This window comes from Panthera onca, chromosome D2 (genome assembly GCF_046562875.1).
Source record: "Panthera onca isolate mPanOnc1 chromosome D2, mPanOnc1 haplotype 2, whole genome shotgun sequence".
Lineage (NCBI taxonomy): Eukaryota > Metazoa > Chordata > Mammalia > Carnivora > Felidae > Panthera > Panthera onca.
The window spans coordinates 5584339-5604214 of NC_138349.1; the positions used below are offsets into that span (position 1 = coordinate 5584339).

The 19876-nt window shown below is 52.6% G+C and overlaps 1 protein-coding gene across 3 annotated transcripts in view; it reads right to left on the bottom strand.

Annotated features, from left to right (window-relative positions):
- DOCK1 (dedicator of cytokinesis 1) overlaps positions 1–19876 on the bottom strand; it is a 525518-nt gene that overhangs the window by 412342 nt on the left and 93300 nt on the right. For 2 of the 3 annotated variants that reach the window (XM_078434960.2, XM_078434962.2), the window contains exons 12-17: positions 18896–19038; positions 12822–12947; positions 7934–8058; positions 6682–6780; positions 5650–5722; positions 141–244 (exon numbers count right to left, since the gene is read on the bottom strand). In XM_078434960.2, the coding sequence (XP_078291086.2) occupies positions 141–244; positions 5650–5722; positions 6682–6780; positions 7934–8058; positions 12822–12947; positions 18896–19038 (670 nt within the window). The remainder of the gene's footprint in view (positions 1–140; positions 245–5649; positions 5723–6681; positions 6781–7933; positions 8059–12821; positions 12948–18895; positions 19039–19876) is intronic. The other variant, XM_078434961.2, reaches the window with a different exon arrangement.

The following is a 19876-nucleotide window of genomic DNA, read 5'->3' on the forward strand; positions in this document are numbered from 1 at the left end:
CTGCAATGTTCACTTAGATAACGAACTGTAGCCAGAGAGCAGCTTCCTCACAAAGAGAGGAAGTGTCAGCTCAGGCCAGGAAGCCCAGAGACGGGTGAAAGAGTCCATACTAGCAATATGGCACCAATGAAGTGGTATACCTTGTAGACGATGAGATCATGCTCCCCGTCCCTCAGGGTGGTCCCATCGTATCTCATCAGCTTTACAAATGCTAGTGCAAATATTTTCTCAGATTTATCCTTAGCTGCAAGAGAAACCAATCATCGTCATCAACTGCCGTCATGACAATCTAGCATCATAAAATGCTGCGAGGCCTACCTTCATGAAAACACTACAAAACCGCACTGGATTACAGTAAACACAGACAAATGGAGAAATGGACGAAGTTAACCAGAGGAAGGCGCCTCACTTGAGCTCGAATTAATCTTGTAAATTCAAAGTTATTGCGACCAAGATCTCATGCGGGCCTTTCCTCGGCAAACCTGAAGCCTGATTCCCAAGGTCAAGGGTAGCACGATGATGTTGAAGAAGGCCATGGAGGCAAGCCTGCAATCCTAGCAACCAGGAGTGACCGGGAAATGCTAACAAGGAAGATGCTGTGGCTTAATTAACATCGGGATACTCAGACCAGGGCGAACCACGGGGTCTGGAGACGCGAGGCAGATGACAGTCCAGAAAGGACAGACCGTTCCCTAGGAAAACTGGCAATCAATATGGAACAAGAGAGCAGACTCCTACCCCACAGCATCCCCTAGTATAAATTCAGGTGGGGCGAACACACGGATGTGTAAATTTGTTCTCTTTGGCAACAAAGCTCCCTCCCCACGTACCTGCGCGTGAGACTCGTTCCCTCACTTCATTCAAATCTCTGCGGACGTACCGCCTACTCCGAGGTGACCAGCCCGTCTAACAGAGTAAATTAGAAACTGGTCACACTCTCCCCTCCCCTGATGCGTTTTTCTTCATAAGTGCTATGGACTGAATTGTGTGCCCCCCTCCACCCCAGTCTGGGGCTGGAGCCCTAGCCCTCCACCACGTGACTACAGTGGAGATGTGTCCCGTAGGCAGGTGCTTGAGGCTAGTGAGGTCACTAGGGTGAAGTGCCGATCCTCCGGCACCAGTGCCCGTCAAAAAAGGAGAAAGAGACCCCAGAGCTCTCTTCCTCTGTGTGAGTTCACAACCCTGGAGAGGGTCCTCGCCAGAACCCAGGGTGCTGGCACCCTACCCTCAGACTCCCAGCCTCCAGAACCCCATTCCTATTGTGGAAGCCCCCCAGTCTATTCTGTTACGGCTGCTGGAGCAAAGCGAGATAACAGTCCTCACCCCTGTCGGAGAGCTCCAGCCGTGTGTACACGTGTGTGTGTGTGTGTGTGTGTGTGTGTGTGTGTGTGTGTGTGTGAGCTGTCGTTCAGCCTTCGTTTCATGCGCTGGCCTTTGGAAGGCAAGCGACGCTGCGTCCGCGTCACTGCTATCTCCCCAGCACCGAGCAGTGGTGCCTGCCACCTATCAGGTACTCGGTCCCCATCGTTCTACTTGGAGAGGTGACAACGAACTGGTTCTCTCACTCATTGACAGTGACGTGGGATAGGGTAATGGCGGGAACAGTCCCGATGGGCTGGGTAGTTGGAAGAGGTCTCTGAGAAGAGGGACAACACGTGAGCCAAGACGTAAACCTTCCAGAATAGACGTGGCCAAATGCACAGTCCCCAAGTGGGCCCAGGCTTGGCCATTTTGGGGACGGAAAGCCAGGGGACCGGTGAGTAGTGGGTGGTGAGGGGGGCAGGGGCCAGCGCAGGAGGGACGGATGAGGAGTCTCTGCCGACGAAACAGATTCAGCATGAGTTCTGCAAGATGCCAAGTGAGTACAGCATGGAAAACATTGAGTTTCAGAGCTATAATCTTTAAAATTATATATCCCAGATTCTCTTTTTAGAGATGAAAAGACAGAGGTCAACGAAGGAAGGAGCGCACATCCACCCCCCTCGAGTCAGGGGCTCAAAATATTTACCCTAAGTCCCCACTGCACGAGATAGCGTGCCTCATTAATCTGTGCAGTCCTGGTGTCCATCGGTTCCTGGCACACAGTAGGTGCTCAATAAATGGTATACCTAATTTGATAAATTAATGAATGACTGACCAACCAAACTAAAGGGAGGGAAGAAGGTAAAAAATATGGACGCTAGGAATCAAAAAAAATATAACTTCGTGAATGGGCATCAGAAAACATAAAATATCTTAATATTCAGGTGAGAAAGAACAGATGCTTCTAGCCTTGAGCTGACGTGAAAACAATAAGGACATGCCTCCATGAAAGCATCCGGGGTTCACAGGGACACATGACCACCGCTGTCAGCCCACGGCTTCCCCAATCCTACCACAAAGCAGCACAAAGGAACAGTGCACACCTTTCATTAACACGCTACACCGGGACGTCAAGGCCACGGACTGCACTTATTACGTGCTCGTCAGCAGCCTTTGTGAGCAGGCAACAAACTTAAAGGACGTCGAGGGCACGGGAGGCAGGGCTGCCCCACCCGACCAGGCCCCCTACGAGCAAGGGGAACTCAGCCCCCAGCCGGCTGGACCCGGAGCTGCACAGCTGCTCACGTTCTGGTAAAACAGGAGCCAGTGCATCTGGGATTGCTAACACGTTGCTGGAGCGTAGATCACCCAACCCCCAGGGACGGGTCCCATCCTGAGAAAGCCCAGCTCTTGTTTCCTTGGCTTGCCCACGTCCAGGGGAAAAGCGGGTGATAGGTGGCGGGGGGGGGGGCCGGATGGGGAGGAATTGTGGCCTCACTTCTTCCTGTCTCTGACCCCGCGTGTCCGAGATCGCGATCACGGAGGCGACAGGGACCCCCTGGCTGCCGTCACTCCCGTAGCGGACAGCTCAGGACTGCGTCGGCATCACACTCTTGATGCGCAACACGGTTCCAAAACCGCACAAGCCGTGGCACAGAGAGCCTCATTAATTACGCAAATGTGCGGTGGCGGGTTGGGTGACAGCATCTTGTCTATAATGAGTACTTAAAACTGTCTGGAAAAATAAGGATTTTGAAAATTAAAATGCTGGGCCCTGATGTAATTTATTAACGAGAGAGAACAAGCTCGTTACGAAGAGGGAGCTTACCTCGGAGACAAGCCCCCTATGGATTCCAGAACTGGGTCCTTGCCTTCCAGCGTGCCCCCCTTGTCCCTGCGGCCCGCTCCCATCCCGGCCGATTCACTGATGCAGGGTGCTGAGCCCACGGCTCCCCGCACGCCTTGGCTGAGGACAGACCCGCCCTGGGTCCCCCATCCACGCGCCCCGGTCCGTTCACCCCGCACCCCAGCCTACGCCACAAGAGTCCCAGGATGATATTCAGAAAGAGGAGAACCTTCTCTGCGACGGGTAGACAGCAGGTGAAAAACTAAGACCAGGTGATGGACGTGGCCTCACCTCACCCCAAGGTGTGGGAGTAGGACGCTCAGGCATAGAGACTAAGTTTGAACCAGAGTCGTCCCACTGACTAACTAGGGTGACTTTGGGCCGCCGAGGGGGAGTCCGTGGGCCCCAGCTTCCTCAACCATAACGTGCAGGGCCATGGCCACAGTGACAGGACACGGGGTGATTGTGAGGACCAGTTGAAACAGTACAGCAAAACTGCTCGTGCCAGGAGCCCGGTAAAGGCACGATGCATGTTCACAAACGTTTATTACCAGTTGTTCTTCTCCCAAAGTTCTGGCCAGCAAGGAGCGCTGTGCACCCCCTGCGGCCTGCCGGTCTGGATGTGGCCCCCGGGGCAAGTATGCAACGCTTGGGCACCGCGGGCCACGCTGCCCAGCCCTCACGACCCTGCTGTTCCACCCTGCTCGAACCCCGAGCCCCCTTTCCCTGCTCGGCCCAAACACGGGGACAGGACGAGAGAGAGGATGATGCCACAGGTCACTTCCGCCCGCCCCCTCCACATAGCCGCTGACCACGACGGGCCCCGTGCTGTCTGGACCCCTTGGTTCAACTGCCTCGGCCGCCGTACCCCACGCCCCCGTGGGTCTTCCGGCTGATACGCGTGCTCTCTGCACACCAGCCCCGCGGACCACGTGAGCACGCCTCGACACTTGTGAACAGCAGCGAGGCCCTGGGTCCTCACCGGCCCCACAGAGGGGTCTACGTCCCCCCAGCTTCAGACCCTTGCGCGTGTACCCGCTCTCCTGGACCACACTCCTAGGAAAGGGACCGGGTCAGGCAGAACCCCTTACAGGAACAGTAAGGAGGATGGACACATCATCACGCAGCAGTGGCTCCTAAGGAGCACCTACCCCATGCCAGGCATTGTGCCAAGGGTTTGGCAGCCTCCATTGTGCTCGGTCTCGATGACCAAGACTTCTTATCCTCCGGATGGCTGTGAAGGCGCCCGACAGCCAGGGCTGAGGACCCACAGGGTCGTCCATGCAACTCAGGGCCCCCAGACCACCCTTTCCCTCAAATCTACAGCCCACAAAATGGAGCCAATCTATTTATTGTTATTTTTTTAAGTGTTTATTTTTGAGAGAGAGACGGAGACAACGTGTGAGCAGGGGAGGGGCAGAGAGAGAGGGAGACACAGAATCCAAAGCAGGCTCCAGGCTCCGAGCTGTCAGCACAGAGCCCAACACAGGGCTCGAACTCACGAACTGTGAGATCATGACCGGAGCCGAAGTTGGACCCTCAGCCGAATGAGCCACCCAGGCGCCCCTCTTATTGTGAATTGTTTTCCCAAATCCGAGGTCACTACCCAGTGGGTACAGACACAGGACTTATCTGCCTTTCGTAATATCTCAGTGTCTAGAACTGGGCTACATCCTTAGTAGGCACTCAACGAATGTGACAAGGTGACCTTCACTCATCAATAACTCTTTTGGAAGGGGAGAGATTCAAACCCCCATCCTGGCACACCTGGGTGGCTCAGTCGGTCAAGCATCTGACTCGCTCAGGTCACGATCTCACCGTTCATGGTTCCGAGCCCCACGTGGGGCTCTGTGCGGACAGCTCGGAGCCTGGAGCCTGCTTGGGATTCGGTGTCTCCCTCTCTCTCTCTCTCTCTCTCTCTCTGTCCCTCCTCAGCTTGTATGTGTGCACACTCTCTCAAAATTAAATAAATAAACACACACAAAAAAAACCCAAGTCCCCCATTCTTTCCTCCCGGCATCTCGGCATCAGCCAGTGCTGTCCCAACATTTCCTGCGAGAGAAGCTCGGCCTGCATCCAGACACCAGGGGCCGCTCACAAAGACAAAGGGTCTCCAGGGTTTCCGTTCCAGTGCAAAGGGCATGAGGAGCCAATTTTTGAAATCCACTTGTATCTCAGTGACTTTTCTGATGGATGGAACAGCATTACGAGTCACACGGAAGAGAGGAAACAGAAAGGAAGAACAGGAAGTAGCAGCTGGAAAAACTCAAGAAAATTCATGTCTCCCTCTAATCGGCTCAAGGAAAAAGAGGCAGTGACATTTTCTGGAAACAAGTCAACATGGAAATGAGTTAGAGGATTAAGATGGCACTGTGTTGGGATAACCGAGTTCTAGATCCAGAACTTCCAGAACAATCCAGAACAAGTGACGAGTACAGCCTACTGAGCTTTGCCCCTGTTCTCCCTTGAAAACCCCACGGGCTAATGAAGGGATTACTCACAGTCCTGTGACGATCTGTGGCGGAAGGTAAACCGAAGGTGACTGCGGTTGACATCCTCAATGGGAATGGCCACCTGCAGAGTGGAAAACGGAACTTTCACACCTGTACAGTATCTTCTCACATCAATGGCCCTGTCTAACTGCAGGTATGGTGCAACCACGCACACCTCGTCACTGCAGCGATGAAAACACTGGATACCTAATCCCCTGTACGACTTTCCAAAGCAAAACGCCTTCCGAAAATTTAAACTGGATAACATTGCAAAGGACGCCAAACCAACCCTGCGAGACAGCAGAGGTTTTCGTAAACATTCAGATCCTCGCTGTTAAGGGTCTACGTGTACGAGTTGCCGTTTTCCTTGGCAGCCCTTCTTGGAGGTGCCCACACATCCTCCACAGCCGCGGGGACCTGCCCTCGGCGGCGGGAGCAAAGCTGGCTTGTCATGACTTCCAGTCCAAGGAGACCCAACGCGCGCTGCCCTTCGGCAAAGACTGTCCCTAAAAACTCTCATATCTGACATCCATGTTGTAGAGCCAACCCTTGGCCGGGGTCTCAAGTATTCGAGCCCTTGGCACGTGGGCTGGGGGAGTGCCACGCTGGGCTGCCGGGGTGACGTCAGCGTGCCGCGTGAGGAAAGCAGAGTGTGACAGCACGGAAGGGGATTCGTCCCCCAGCGATCCCCTCCATACGCTGTCACCACTATTTTTTTCCATTTGGTGTAAAGACAGCAGGCCACACATCAAACAGACCCGAGGAGAGAAAGATAATAGCTATCTTTAAAGGACCCTGTCATTTGTCTCCATGAAAGTCCTATTTTTATGTCCAAGAGGAGATGAGAGCAAATGTATTCCAAGAAATGCCAGCGCGGTTCCTTAGCAACCTTGAACGACTTTGTTGCAAGAGCGCCTCTGCCTGTTTGGGGTGGCCGCTGGCGAGCAGCCCCGGCTTGGGCGGGAGGCGGGGACTTCCTTGGGATACAAATGAGCATTTCATCATCAACCCCGTGGGATACAATGACCATGTAAATGATACCTTAACGGTCTCAAACCAACGCGGCTGCTTGACTTGGTAGTAAATCACAGACTTGTACTCTGAAATCCCTTCGTCGCCGGCACCCGGGAAAATCACATGCTTTAAAAGAAGGCATAAAGAGTTCACATCAGACCTCATAGAGCTTGACACCGCATACATCTCCCCACCTCCTGCCCCCATTAGATGAGCTAAGCAGAGCACTACAGGAATGCCAATAAACCCGGCACGAATGGAATGTGCTCCCGGCAATGGGAGGACAGATCCATCTGGAGCCGGCGCTGCCGGCGTAAGATCTTGCTCTCAGCCATTTAAGCATCTAGATGGTTATCAGCACAGAGATGCTATACTGTCCTCCGTCCCCCGTCCCCTCACCCCTAACAGCCTCAACATTAAGGTCTGAAGGAAGTTGCCTGAGTCACTCAGTAGGTCTAGAATAAAGAGCTTCGGACCAAAAAGGAGATGGCGACACTCCTTCCTGTTCCGCCAGCTGTCAACACTGACCACCCGACTTCGGCGGAAGTAACACCGGGGAGGCCCCAGTGGCAAGGGCAGCGCTGCCTGGCAGTGACACTGGACGTGGGCCACCCACCCCTCCCAGCACAGCTGAGCCTCAGGTGAGCACAGTGGCATTGCCCTCCGCCACGTGGGCCCAGGGGAGCCCAGCCCTCCACCCATGGTCCAGAGTGGGAGGCGGCAGGGACACGTGCTCTGGGTTGGCCTCCGGTCATCCGAGGAGGCCACCGTCTCCGAGCACTGCCCCAGCTCGCGAGTCCTGCCGGCCGCTGCGACCACGCAGGAGGAGGTCTCGGGAACCACCACCACCAGCCAGCAGAGCAAGAGGTCGGATGCCCGGATCCAGACCCCAGTCCTACCTCCCGCTAGCTCTCTGACCCTGAACAAGACTTGTCTGGGCCTCAGTTTCTGCATCTCTCACACAGTGATCAGAACAGTGCCTGACCCGCTACCGTGCTGGGCAAGACCTCTGAGCCTTGGGTTTACACTGGCAAGTGAGGCATGGTGACACGGCCGGGGAACAAAGGCGGTCGGGACCCCCTGGTCGGGACTGCCAGGCCCCCGTGCACACCAGCCCTCTGTAGCGAGCTGGAGAAAGAGGGGAAAGAGTAAACTCTCATCCCTAGAAAGGGGGTCACACAGCCCCAGCCACGTCTTTTTCTATCGTGCAGCAGAGCCAAAGAGACACTTGGAAAATAAAGCTTCCACGCTACGGATTAAGCTTGGCCACAATATATACCTCCAACCGTTTTCCGTCCTCGTCATAAACAGACACGGTAACCTCCACATTCTTCGCTGTCGTTTTGCTTCCTTTATCAAAATCGCCTTGAACTAAAGTTACGTAGATATCATTTCGAACATCACCTGGGGGAGAAATTATACCTTTAAAGGCAATCCATTATTCACAATGTAACCGAGAATTCTGCACAACTGCCTTAACTTGCTACCTCTCCGAGCAGCGCATTCAAAACACTGGATTAGATGATTATGCAATATTTTCTACAAAACAGCCTCGCGTTTAAAGGCATGACAAAAGCAGTTTTCAGCATCGTCAGCATAAGATGACGAGAAAGAGGAAAATTTCAAGGCCCTTAATGATCTGCGTGGTTCTTCACCTCGGGAGGCAGCCCACACACACAGCGGCTTCAAAGCTGTCGATGGGTTTGCAATGACTGTCCCTCTCCAGAGTCTACGGCCCACTGTGACTCACATTACTATCTCGAGGCGGACCACTGGCTGCGTGCTCTGAGTCTGGGTAGCCAAAGAAAATCACAACATTAAGTGACAGCTAGCAATATTGGCTTCCTCTACATTTTTCTAAGGACTTAAATGAAAAGCTGACTGAGAACCAGAACCCCAAGCCAACGTTCTGAGCCGATGTCTGGGATCAGGGACTAGGGGTGGGTCAAGAGACAGCTTTCTGCATGGATCTTGTCTCCTCCGGTGGGCAGCGGTCAGGAACCTGAAGAAGGTCCACAGGGAGCAGAACGAAACAGATCTGTGCATTGTAAAGTGAGTCAGGCCATAAGTTGTGCAAAACAGAAGCAGGAACAAAAGACAAGACCCCACACACAACAAACGAGCTCAAAACGCTTCTTCCTACCGAGAGCACACGAGGCCCCTGGTAATGGGCCGACTGGGAAAACTTAGCAAGCTTCGTTAGCATCATGATTTAGAGCACGTAACACTACCCAGCGACTGCAACCCTGCTGTCTGTCTGGCCACCTCCCACGCCAGACCCACCTGCTCTCCCACAGGGATGTGAGGAGCAGGTTCACCACGGGCAGTGAACGGCCCACCGTGTGCAAAGAACAAGAATCCCTTAAGAAAAAAATCCCCTTGCTTTATTGTTTTGTTGTGTGTGTGGGGGGGGGGGGGAGGTTGGTTTTTTGGGGTTTTGTTTTGTTTTTTTACTGCTCTATTCTGGCTTTTAATGTATCCAACTATTCAATTAAGCCTTCATTTAAAAGCTGTTATTATAATAATCCCAGTGGGTTGCAACCACAGCCACCGGAGCTGCTGGGAGAGGAAACATGACTGCAGTCCGTGATATCGACCGAGCGAGAAGCTAAGAGTGATGGAACGTGGGGTCAAGGGCAGGAGGCAGAGCCTCCAGGCCAACACCTGCCGCTAATCCCTGAGTGACCACGAACACGTCACTTAACCTCCCCTGCCACCCGCCGCTAAACAGCCTCATCAATAAGGCAGGGCAGTCTGAGTGATCCCTTAGCCTGTAAATTCTACCAAAGCACAAAAGCCATAATCAAAAGGGGCTACAAGAGCTTTCTACAGGCCTCATCGGCCAGACAGCCGTCACACGCTGGGGGCAGGGGAGCGGTGAGTCTCACTCTCCTCTTGGCCTAGACATCCATACTCAGGGCCACCCACAAATGGGGTGTACAGGAGATAAACTCCACACACGGGCACTCACAAGCCTGCCCTCGGAGAAGGCCGCCAGGGCCACAGGGTTCTCGTTCTGGGGAGGAAGGAGCTGGAAGCAGACGTGAGTGGACTCCATGAGAACTCTCCCTTCGCCACACGCAAGCCTCTGGCCACCTTCCCAGCTCAGAGAAAAACTCTGCTCCCCGCCAGGATCCTTCGGACCAACTGCAGGTTTTCCCGAGGCTCACAAACAGGTAGAAGACCCAACAATGGCAGGCTCTCCCACTGTGCAAAGGAGACACACATCTCTGTGAAAGTATCTCCATAAGATGGGGCAAGAGGGGACAATGCACACGCTCTACCAAGCTAACGGCCAGGGATCCGAGAGAAAACACCCCATGCCATCTCTCCCTCAAGGGGCCTGGGGAAGCGCCCACGGCCCATCAGTCATTTCTCAGCCACGGAGAGAACGTGGTGACTCATTCTAGCTAGAATCCCACACGACGGGAGCCCTGACTCCCGACTTAACACACAGAACCTGCCGGAACAACAGTCACCTGTATGGCTGCCCCAAGAATCTACTAGTAGATTCTTTTCGTGGCTTAACTTTTTCAGTTGAACAATTATAAAGGGAAACATGATCATTATGAGTTCCAAGTTTTCTGGGTCTCGCTCTGAACACGAGGCCATCCTAAGACCACCCAAGATCAATGCACAACGTCATCCTAATCTATAAATTTCATCTCAAATACACATGCAGGCGATACATCCACTGTGAACTCCAAATCGATTTGCTGCTTACAGACTTGACTCGTACCCGCAGTAGGTAGTCCTCGGTTTTATAATATAGTCCTGGATGTCATATTTCCTTCCTGTACGGTGAGCCACTGTGATCCAGCCTAACCAATTTGAGATGTCTTTCACACTCATTTACCAGCTGGAGTACATAATGACCCACAACAGCCCCAAAAGACAGAGGTAGCAGAAAGAATAGGTCCCAGGGGTGCCTGGGTGGCTCAGTGAGTTAAACGCCCAACTTCAGCTCCATTCATGATCTCACAGTCTGTGAGTTCGAGCCCCGCGTCGGGCTCTGTGCTGACAGCTCAGAGCCTGGAGCCTGCTTTGGATTCTGTGTCTCCCTCTCTCTCTCTGTCATTCCCACTCACACTCTGTGTCTCTCTCAAAAACAAACATTAAGAAAGAAAGAAAGAAAGAAAGAAAGAACGAACATGTCCCTAACAGCCCTAAAATAACCAAAACAAGATCTCTGATAGCATGCACAATGAGTGGATAGCTCTCCCTGCGAATGTACAGCAAGGCCCTTTTAAAGGGACACCACAGGGAATCTTTGAATGTGAGGAGGTTTGGCCCCATTTCTACTGCTCATTAGCTATGTAACTTCAGGCTGCGGCTGAATCTTGATTCTCAATTAGCTCAATGCCAATTTGTCGGCTTTCAAGATCCTCAGATGAATCAAGCCAAATTATTAACGTGAGCATTATCTGCAAACCAAAAAAGTATCCCACGGACGTAAAGGATCTTCCCCAAGATCTCGTGAGGATCAAATCATGTTACTACTGTGAATGTTATTTGAAAACTGAAAAGTAAATGAGATTAATTTTTACACGGGAGTCCGTCATTGGTTTCGTAAGCTTAGAATCCATGACCGGGCCTGAGCAATCTTCGGTGTCATGAGTAACACGTGTCATGAGTAACACGAACTAAGCAGGTGCCAGGTGTACACGTTCACGTCTGCCCCTCCTTATTCTGATCAGCTGTCTCTCCAAACATCTGTCGGGTGTTCACGTCTCCCTCACACGACCCCTCCCGTCGGAAGGAGCTGACCTCACCAAAGCTCTAGGTGGCTAAGGTGCCTGTTCCGTCACCCGGCCCATCACTGTCCGGGGGGCCGCAGAGCAGGGAACTGAGTGAGCCAGTCTGAATGCTGCTCAGAACATCACTGCTGGGAAACACTGGGTCAAAAGCATGCCATCTTCCCCAGGTCACTGGGGTCTGGGAAGAAACGGGAGCCATGGGGGCCTGCTAGAGGACGAAGTCAACATGCAAAGAGGACAACTGGCAGAGGTTGCTACGGAGGGACGGAGCCAGTGCCCGGGCTGACTCCCAGGTTCGCGCTCAGGTGCGTGAGCCGATGAATATCCTCAGGCTTCGGCCATGTGTCCTGGCCTTGTGCTTTCTGTTACTTCTGCCCTAGAGGAGCCCAACTCCCACCCGCCCTACAGGTAGGAATGATCATTACTCTCATTCTTCAGAGCCGCGGACCACAGCTGAGGGAGGTCAGGGCCTCACCCAGGGCCACAGAGCCAGGGACGAGCCGGAGCACAAAGGAAAAGCGCAGACCAGATTCCAGGTCCTGCAATCTCACTTCTGGGGCTGAAGACTGGGGTTCGAGGCTCGGGAGCACTGTGGTGAGGACCCATTTAACCCACAACCTACCCCGAGGACCGGGAACACAGTAGGGTCTGTTTATCTCAATTGTGCCCCCTTAAGTTTAACACGTTCCGGCTGATTCCAAAGCTGTTGCAGGATCATCACCGTGAACCCACGTTACCATCATAAAAGGGCTACCTTCATCCTAGAGTGAACCGTGAGCCAACCACCACGATGGATCCATTGATCAGAACCCAAGGGGAATCGCGCGCGGCCCCGGAGAAAGCCCCGTGACCCGCTGCCCTTATTACACTACACGTGTTACACAACCCAGCACACGCAGTCCTTGAGGCCAGGCGGTGCGACGTCTAACCTCCATTCTTTTCACCAGATGATGTGGGGCAGAGACAAACCACAAGGCATCTGGATTAAGGGTAACACTGGAATACGGGATGGGAAAGGGTTTGCTTACAACGACGACGTTCGCTCCAGCTGGTGGTAGAGACCCATCTCAAGTTCTCAGGGCTGGGTTCTGGAAATGCTCGTTTCGCCTGCTTGTCCCTATTATGATACCGTCAGAAGTCGCTCCCCTAGCCTTCACAGGTTATTACAACCAAGAGAAGCCGCCTCCCCTCGGTCTGAACCTAGGTGGTCGGCGCTCACTCTGGCCACGGCTCCTGCCTGCAGGAATGATCCATGACCACCCTGGGGTTTACACATCACCCACCACCAGCTCAACCCTCTGCTTGCCAGTCACTGTCCTCGCACTGCTCTTTGTGGCCAGCGATACAAACGCCCCAAACGCCAGCCACATCCACACTGCACCCAGAGGCACGCAAGGAACCCGTTCTTACCAGGCATGATTATCTCCGGAAACCCCGTCTTCCGAGCCACCGCTGTGGTCCTGTCCACTAAATGAGGAAATTCTTTTCTAATCTGATGGATATCTCCAGGAAGTAATTTCAATGTTACCCACAAACCTAGAAAAGCAATGGATGCGTGAGTCATGTTTTAGCTTATACATTTCTGAAAGATTTCAGGACACCAAGCACCTGGGCTTCCCAGAAGGCAGGCAGCGAGCCACCCCGCACGGCCAAGGCAGCCCGGTCCCTCCGCCTCACAACATCACAGCAAAGGACGAACAAATGCTCTGGCCGCCACTTGCTCTCCCCTCCAAGGGGGGTGGGGACAGGGCAGGAAGGCTCTGAAACCCTCTGAACAGGACGGAAGGGATGCCGTGGGGAGGACAGAGTGAACTTGCTAGGGCCTGGGAGCCGAGAGTGCATGTGCCAGCCTCTCCCTCCACAAAGCTGATGCAGAGTTGCACTCTGGAGACAATACCCTCGTGCAGCAAGCGAACAGAAGGCAAAAATAAGAGGGAGTAGAGCAGACACGGGGTAATGAAATCAAAGGCAGAACACAAGTCAGTTGCGTGGCTCTCTCAGAAATTTTCAAAGACAGGGCCTTTCTCCCAAGTGGGAAAGGAGGCCGTCACCATCAGCTGTCACGTTCAGGTCTCCATCTCGGGGACCTCAGAGGCCTGGCCTGCTTGCTCCCTGGCCACTCAGCCCAGCAGGACCCAAATCCGCATCAGAATATAAAGGCATTTGCTCTCACTCATGCTACTCTTTCGTGTGTCTGTCTTTCTATCGGTCTGTCCAGCTATTCCGCCCCTAGATGCATGCTTCCAGGGAGCAGGGACAATTCATCACTGCTTAGCTCAGCACGCTGCCTTCAGTAGCAGGCAGACGGGAAAACCGAGACCCCATCCACAAATGATGTGCATTCCAGGCAGGCCCGGGAGACGCCTGGCGTTCCCACACAAGGCGTGCTCACCTGAGGCTGCTTCTACCGAGAACCGCTCGGCTTGATGAAACCCCACACCTCACACCGTTCTCCTCGGGCTTCCTGTCTGCTAGCAGCTGGCCTGGAGACATCTGTCCTCTGCAAAGACGTATGTCGCTTGTGGTTGAGAAAGCCCACAGTCACTGATGACATTCTGTTCTCTGCCAGGTGAACCCCTCTCCTCCTGCCAACTAGATGGTGTCTCTGATCTACTCAAAGCTGTCTAATAAGCACCTACTGTGTGCCCAACACACACTGGGCACTGTAGACACAGAGCAAACACTCACTATATCCCCGCCAGGGACTTAGCTTCTATTCCAGGAGTCAAGCCCTAAACTCATAGCCTCGGTGAAATCTGCAAAGCAAAGAACTCTCTAAGGAAAAGTCCAGGGCACCTGGTAACTGGGTCCCCAAGGCTGCAATCCTGGGGCTCAGAGAGGCTCACCTGAGGAAGAGACATCACAAGAGATCAGAAGATCTCCCCCCACCCCCACCCCGCCCCCAGGCGCCTGGAGTCCTGAGCTGCAGGGGGAGAGGCAGGAGATGAAGCGAGGAAGGGCGGCAGGGACCCTGCCAGCCATGGTGGGAACTGCCCCACCTGAAGGCGAGGGCAGGCTGGCAAGAGGGGCGAGTACCAGAACTCTGGTGGCCATGTGGGCATGGCCCACAGACAGGCGGGAGGGTGGGAGTTCAGAGCCACGTGAGGAACCCCGGCAGAGAAGCCACTGCAGGAACCCTGGACACATCCCACCGCCGGCGGGAACGGAGCCACCTGCCTGAAGGTCAGACCAGAGCCGGAGGGAGAAGGGGCGGCTCTGCAGAGATGGGGACAGCTGTGGGCATGGCCAATAGGAGGAGCGGGGATGCCACTCCCGGAGCCAGGAAACCCCGTATCCTGGGGACGCCCGGAAGAGGAAGGGCAGGGGCAAGAAGAGGAAGAAGATCCTCTACGACGCACAGAACTCCCGACACTTAAAGCTCACAAAGGACCTCAGAGGCCAGAGCAAGCAGGGAAAACCCAGGGGGGTAGCAGCAAGGTGGCGAGCACAAGACGCAGCCCAAGCAACAAGGGCAGTGTCCACGGCGCCGAGCACCCAGGGTGTTCCGGAGGTCCTCAGCAAGTGCACCCCTGGTGAAGACGGGAGGGGGCGACGCCGACGGGAGGGCAAGGAAGGAACACAGACGAAGGTCAGAGGGAGGAGATATAAGCCTCTCTGTTGAGAAACTCGGAGAGAGCGAGCCAATACACAGAGACATACGTGTTTTCTAAGGTAGACTGTTCTATGCATGGTGTTTTCCTTGTCCTTCCTTTCCTGTTGTTTTCCTTTCTCTTTAAAATATAAAACTCCAAATCATGAGAGGGAAAGTTTGAAGAAAGAGGAGGAAAGCATAACCCACAAAAGGAGGTCCCTAAAGAGATGTCAGGGGGTGGCACCCACATAGGGACAGAGGTATCCTTGCTCAGGATGTGCACTGCACAAGGCCCTGGCAAAGAAAGGCAAGTGGGGAGCTAAACCCAGCCCACACTCTGCTCATCAAGCTGGGAGCCCAAGCGCTGCCTGCATCTTCCGACTCACTGAGAGGATGGACGCCCTATTTCCAATTCACATAAAAGGACCACAGGTTGGTGTTCCTGTGGACCTTCGGGAGAGGTCTCTTGAAAGGAGAGCAGACAGGCCCCTGAGGGGGCCGTGTCCTCCAGTGGAGCAGAGCAAGTCAAGGGACACGTGTCTAAGTGCAAGGGGAGATCATCACTGCAGGTGACAGAGACGCGATCCCTACTGGGGACACCAAGGTGCAGCTTCGAGGCTCTCAAATCTCTGCTCCCAAAACCTCCCAAAGGCATGAGTGTCCCCAGCAGGAATCCCACTCAATGACATTCGTCAAGGACTCGCAGGACGTGGTCAGGTAATCATTTACGGAGGTCCGAGGCAGAGAAATGTTTGACGACACCATTCTCGAATCCGGCGGCCTCCCAAACACCTTTCATTCGCACAAATGCGAGCTTGCTCAAAGACCTTAGTTCATCAACTAGTTACTTAATGGCACAATTCAATTTGTTATAACACGATTTAAACACAGAGATTAAGCTTTCCTGATTACATTGGGCTTAAAGCACTTTCCTCAAAGGAGAAAATGAGGCCAATTTTCAACGAACAAGTGCCCTGGAGGTTGACTTTTGCTTAACCAGAGTGGCTAAAAACAAAAGAAATTAGCATACATTCTAACTCCTAGCTGAGGGGGGAGGGGGCTTACTGTCCACGTCAAACCCCTGCAGCCCTGGGTTCAGGGTTCAGAATAATTGGGGCTAAATATAAAAAATGTCAATCGTGACAAGTAACCGTGTGGATGCAAACCTAAAACAGGCCAAAGCCGAGGGAGGAGCCGGGGAAGGATGAGTGTGGGGAACTCTGGCTCACAAGCCTGCGGGGGCTGGAGGGACATCGCCGGGGTGCACCGGGTCACCACCACCGCTGAAAGCACGCGGCTCCACCGGGCCAACCCCACACACCTTGCAGCGAGTTCTGTGCTGCATTCCCTGGGCTGCAGCTGTCTCTGGTCTCCCTGGAATGCACTGAAGCTGGCTGGCCAGGGAGCCCAGAGAAATGGTCACTTTAGTTAGCTTCAAAGAAAAAAAAAAAAAAAAAAAGCTAGCGACATTGCCCACTTCCGTGCAGGAAAAAAACAATGCTCTTTTCTCTCAGTTCTCACTGGGACCTAAAAACACCGCTCCTTCTCTATTTCACAGAATAGGGCCCCCCTGGTATCAGCCCAACGGGCCTCTGGGGACACAGATATGGGCCACGATACCAGTGAGATTGATGGAGGCAGGCCGTGGGTCCTCCTTCCGAGGAGTTTCCCGCTGGTCTAACACTAATCTCCACTTTTCCTGTGTGACTCTGGGACAGAAGTTTATCACAATCTGATGGCTCTGGAAGAGAAACTCAATCTGACAGGAGCCTGGGGTCTGGGCACTGGAGCTCCCAGTCTGAGGGTGGCTCCAATCAAAACAGCTTTAATTGGATCTCCCTGTGGTTTTCAATTAACGTGCAAATCAGAGAGCCGGTAATTGATGAGAAGGTGGGTCCTGGGTCAGCTTAAACCACTCTGTCTACAGAGGCCACGGTTCATTAACGCTTTGGGGTTGGGGTTCTTGCTTTGCTTTGCTTTGCTTTGCTTTGCTTTGGGGGTTGTGGTTTGCCAGGGAAGGGGCTGGCTAGTTCACGCCAAAGAAAGCCAAAGGCTTCCCATTCCTCCAGAAAACTCATCACACTCAACTCATACTCTCCTTTATAACAACGGGAAACGAATCATGAGAACTGTTTCTTAAAAGGCTGGCGACAGAGGTAACTAGACAATGAAAGAGGTCTATCCACCTAAGCTCCACGGAGTTTATGGTAAGTCTGCATCTAATCGAGGACTGAAAAGTGGGTTCTCCCACCGGTGCTAAAAGCAGCCTTAGGTAAGGGCTCTGAAGGTGACTTCCCCTTGAGCTGGAGGCGAGGCCTCAGTAAACAGCTGTTTTCTGGCAGCGGTCCTGGCCAGCCCGAGTGCCAACTGTCACCAGCCTGGGGTGATTGATTCATTGCCTCTGCCTCCAGAAGGTCAGCTGCTGGGAAACTTGTCAGCGTGGGATTAAAAACGATGAGTGCAAGGCACGGCGTCAGGAGGAGAAGTCCCTTCCATCACAAAACTGAAGAGAAATCTGTCTGCAAAATGAAGCCACTTCCTCAGAGGGAGGAAGGGGAGCCCCAGGAAACAACGTGCCAGCAATTAGCGTGCGACACGGGCAAGGAAAACAGAGAAGAGCACACGCAGAGCTGTGTTGTGCTGAATGTCTCCACGTCTCTCTGAGCAGCAAAGGGGAAGTGAACAGCCGGTGGACAACTACTGTATTCTCTTGTGAGGTCGTTCGAGTGTTTTCAAAAATGGCTAGGATGACAGGACAGGGCTGAAGAAGACTCAGGAAAGCAGAGTTGCTTCCAGGCTCATCAACTCTGGACTCGTTGCAAACATTTAATTGTGTCCCACTCAGCCTTCCCCACTCACCCAGGAGGCTGGCTCTTAGCAATGCTTACACGGGTGATCAGCAAGAAAACCTTCACATGCTGTACCTACACTGCGCATACATTGTATGAGCACATCCTGATCCAACACTGCCAGCGTCATCATCAGCACTGCCATCATCACCATCCTCCTCATCACCATCACCATCATCCTCATCACCAACATCACCATCACCATCATCCTCATCACCAACATCATCATCACCATCATCCTCATCACCATCATCACCATCATCACCATCATCTTCATCACCATCATCACCATCATCCTCATCACCATCACCACCACCATCAACATCACTACCACCACCATCCTCATTCTCATCATCACCATCATCCTCATCACCATCACCAACATCATCATCACCATCACCATCTTCATCACCATCACCGTCATCATCACCATCACCACCATCATCACCATCACCCTCATTACCATCACCATCATCATCACCACCATCATCTTCATCATCACCATGACCATCATCCTCATCACCATCACCACCATCCTCATCACCATCATCGCCATCATCCTCATCACCATCACCACCATCATCATCACCATCATTCTCATCACCATCACCAACATCATCATCACCATCACCACCATCATCACCATCACCCTCATTACCATCACCATCATCATCATCACCATCATCTTCATCATCACCATCACCATCATCCTCATCACCATCATCTTCATCATCACCATCACCATCATCCTCATCACCATCACCACCATCATCGTCACCATCATCGCCATCATCCTCATCACCATCACCACCATCATCATCACCATCATTCTCATCACCATCACCATCACCATCATCACCATCACCATCACTATCATCACCATCATCCTCATCACCATCACCACCACCAACATCACCACCGCCATCCTCATTCCCATCATCACCACCATCATCATCATCAAACTAAAATGCAAACCATACAGCATTGTCCCAAGTTCATGTAATAAACGAACATTTGTAGAAACAAAACAACAGAATACATACCCTGGCCCTTGTGGTTGACTTCTTTGGCAGCAATGACTTTGTTTATAACAGTCTGAAGGAAGTCATTCTCCCCTGCCACCCTGGGTGAAAAACGGGATGACATGTTCAGCGGCTTGTGTCGAATGGCGTCGTCCAACGCGAGCCTGGAGGGCACGGGACGACCAAGACCACAGGAGACAAAGGGGCACAGAGACCCAGAGGTCACGGTAACAAGGGAACACAAGAGATCATCGTCACCGAGTGCGAGAGAGTCATCATGAGTCAACGCACGACAAAGGACAGGATAGGTGACAAGAGAGACAGGGAAGAGCATTGATCAGGAAAATGCTGAAACACAAGAGAAGTAAAGCAAACAAGGTCAACCCTATCCCCAGGAAATAAACATCCACCACGACTCCACTCCATTTCTAATAGATAATAAAAAAAAAAAAAAAAAAAAAGGGCGGGGGGGACTTATCTGAAAATAATGTGGATAGCATTTAATCGCAAGGAATGTTCATGTCCCTTTCTTCAATTTCAGTAATGCCTGACCATAGCTTAGGTCAAGGGGCAGGTGGTTCGAAGGGAAAAGCAAAATCAAGATCAAAAAACAATCCCTACAACCTAATTGCTTGGAGAACTTGGGTGAAAACCACCCACTCCATCGGACTGTGCACCCAGTGTAGCCTCAGATAATTAAGTGTGAAAAGAATGGCACAGTCTTTGGAGAACATAACTACCATGTCTGAAAAGCAACACTGTGATGTGATTATGAATGCAAACCATCACCATTTGGGGGTCCCGTGGATCGTGAGTTTTTAATAGAAGCTATGCTAAGACCAAGAGATAAGTACAAACAGGCAACATGTGCAAAGAGAAATACCATGTAGCACAGCAAAGCACAATATGCAATGAGCAAGAAAATATACGTCATGTACGTAATGTTTAAAATCATTTCCAGAACCAAGGACAAGTGTTATTCATCATTTGAGCCCACATTAC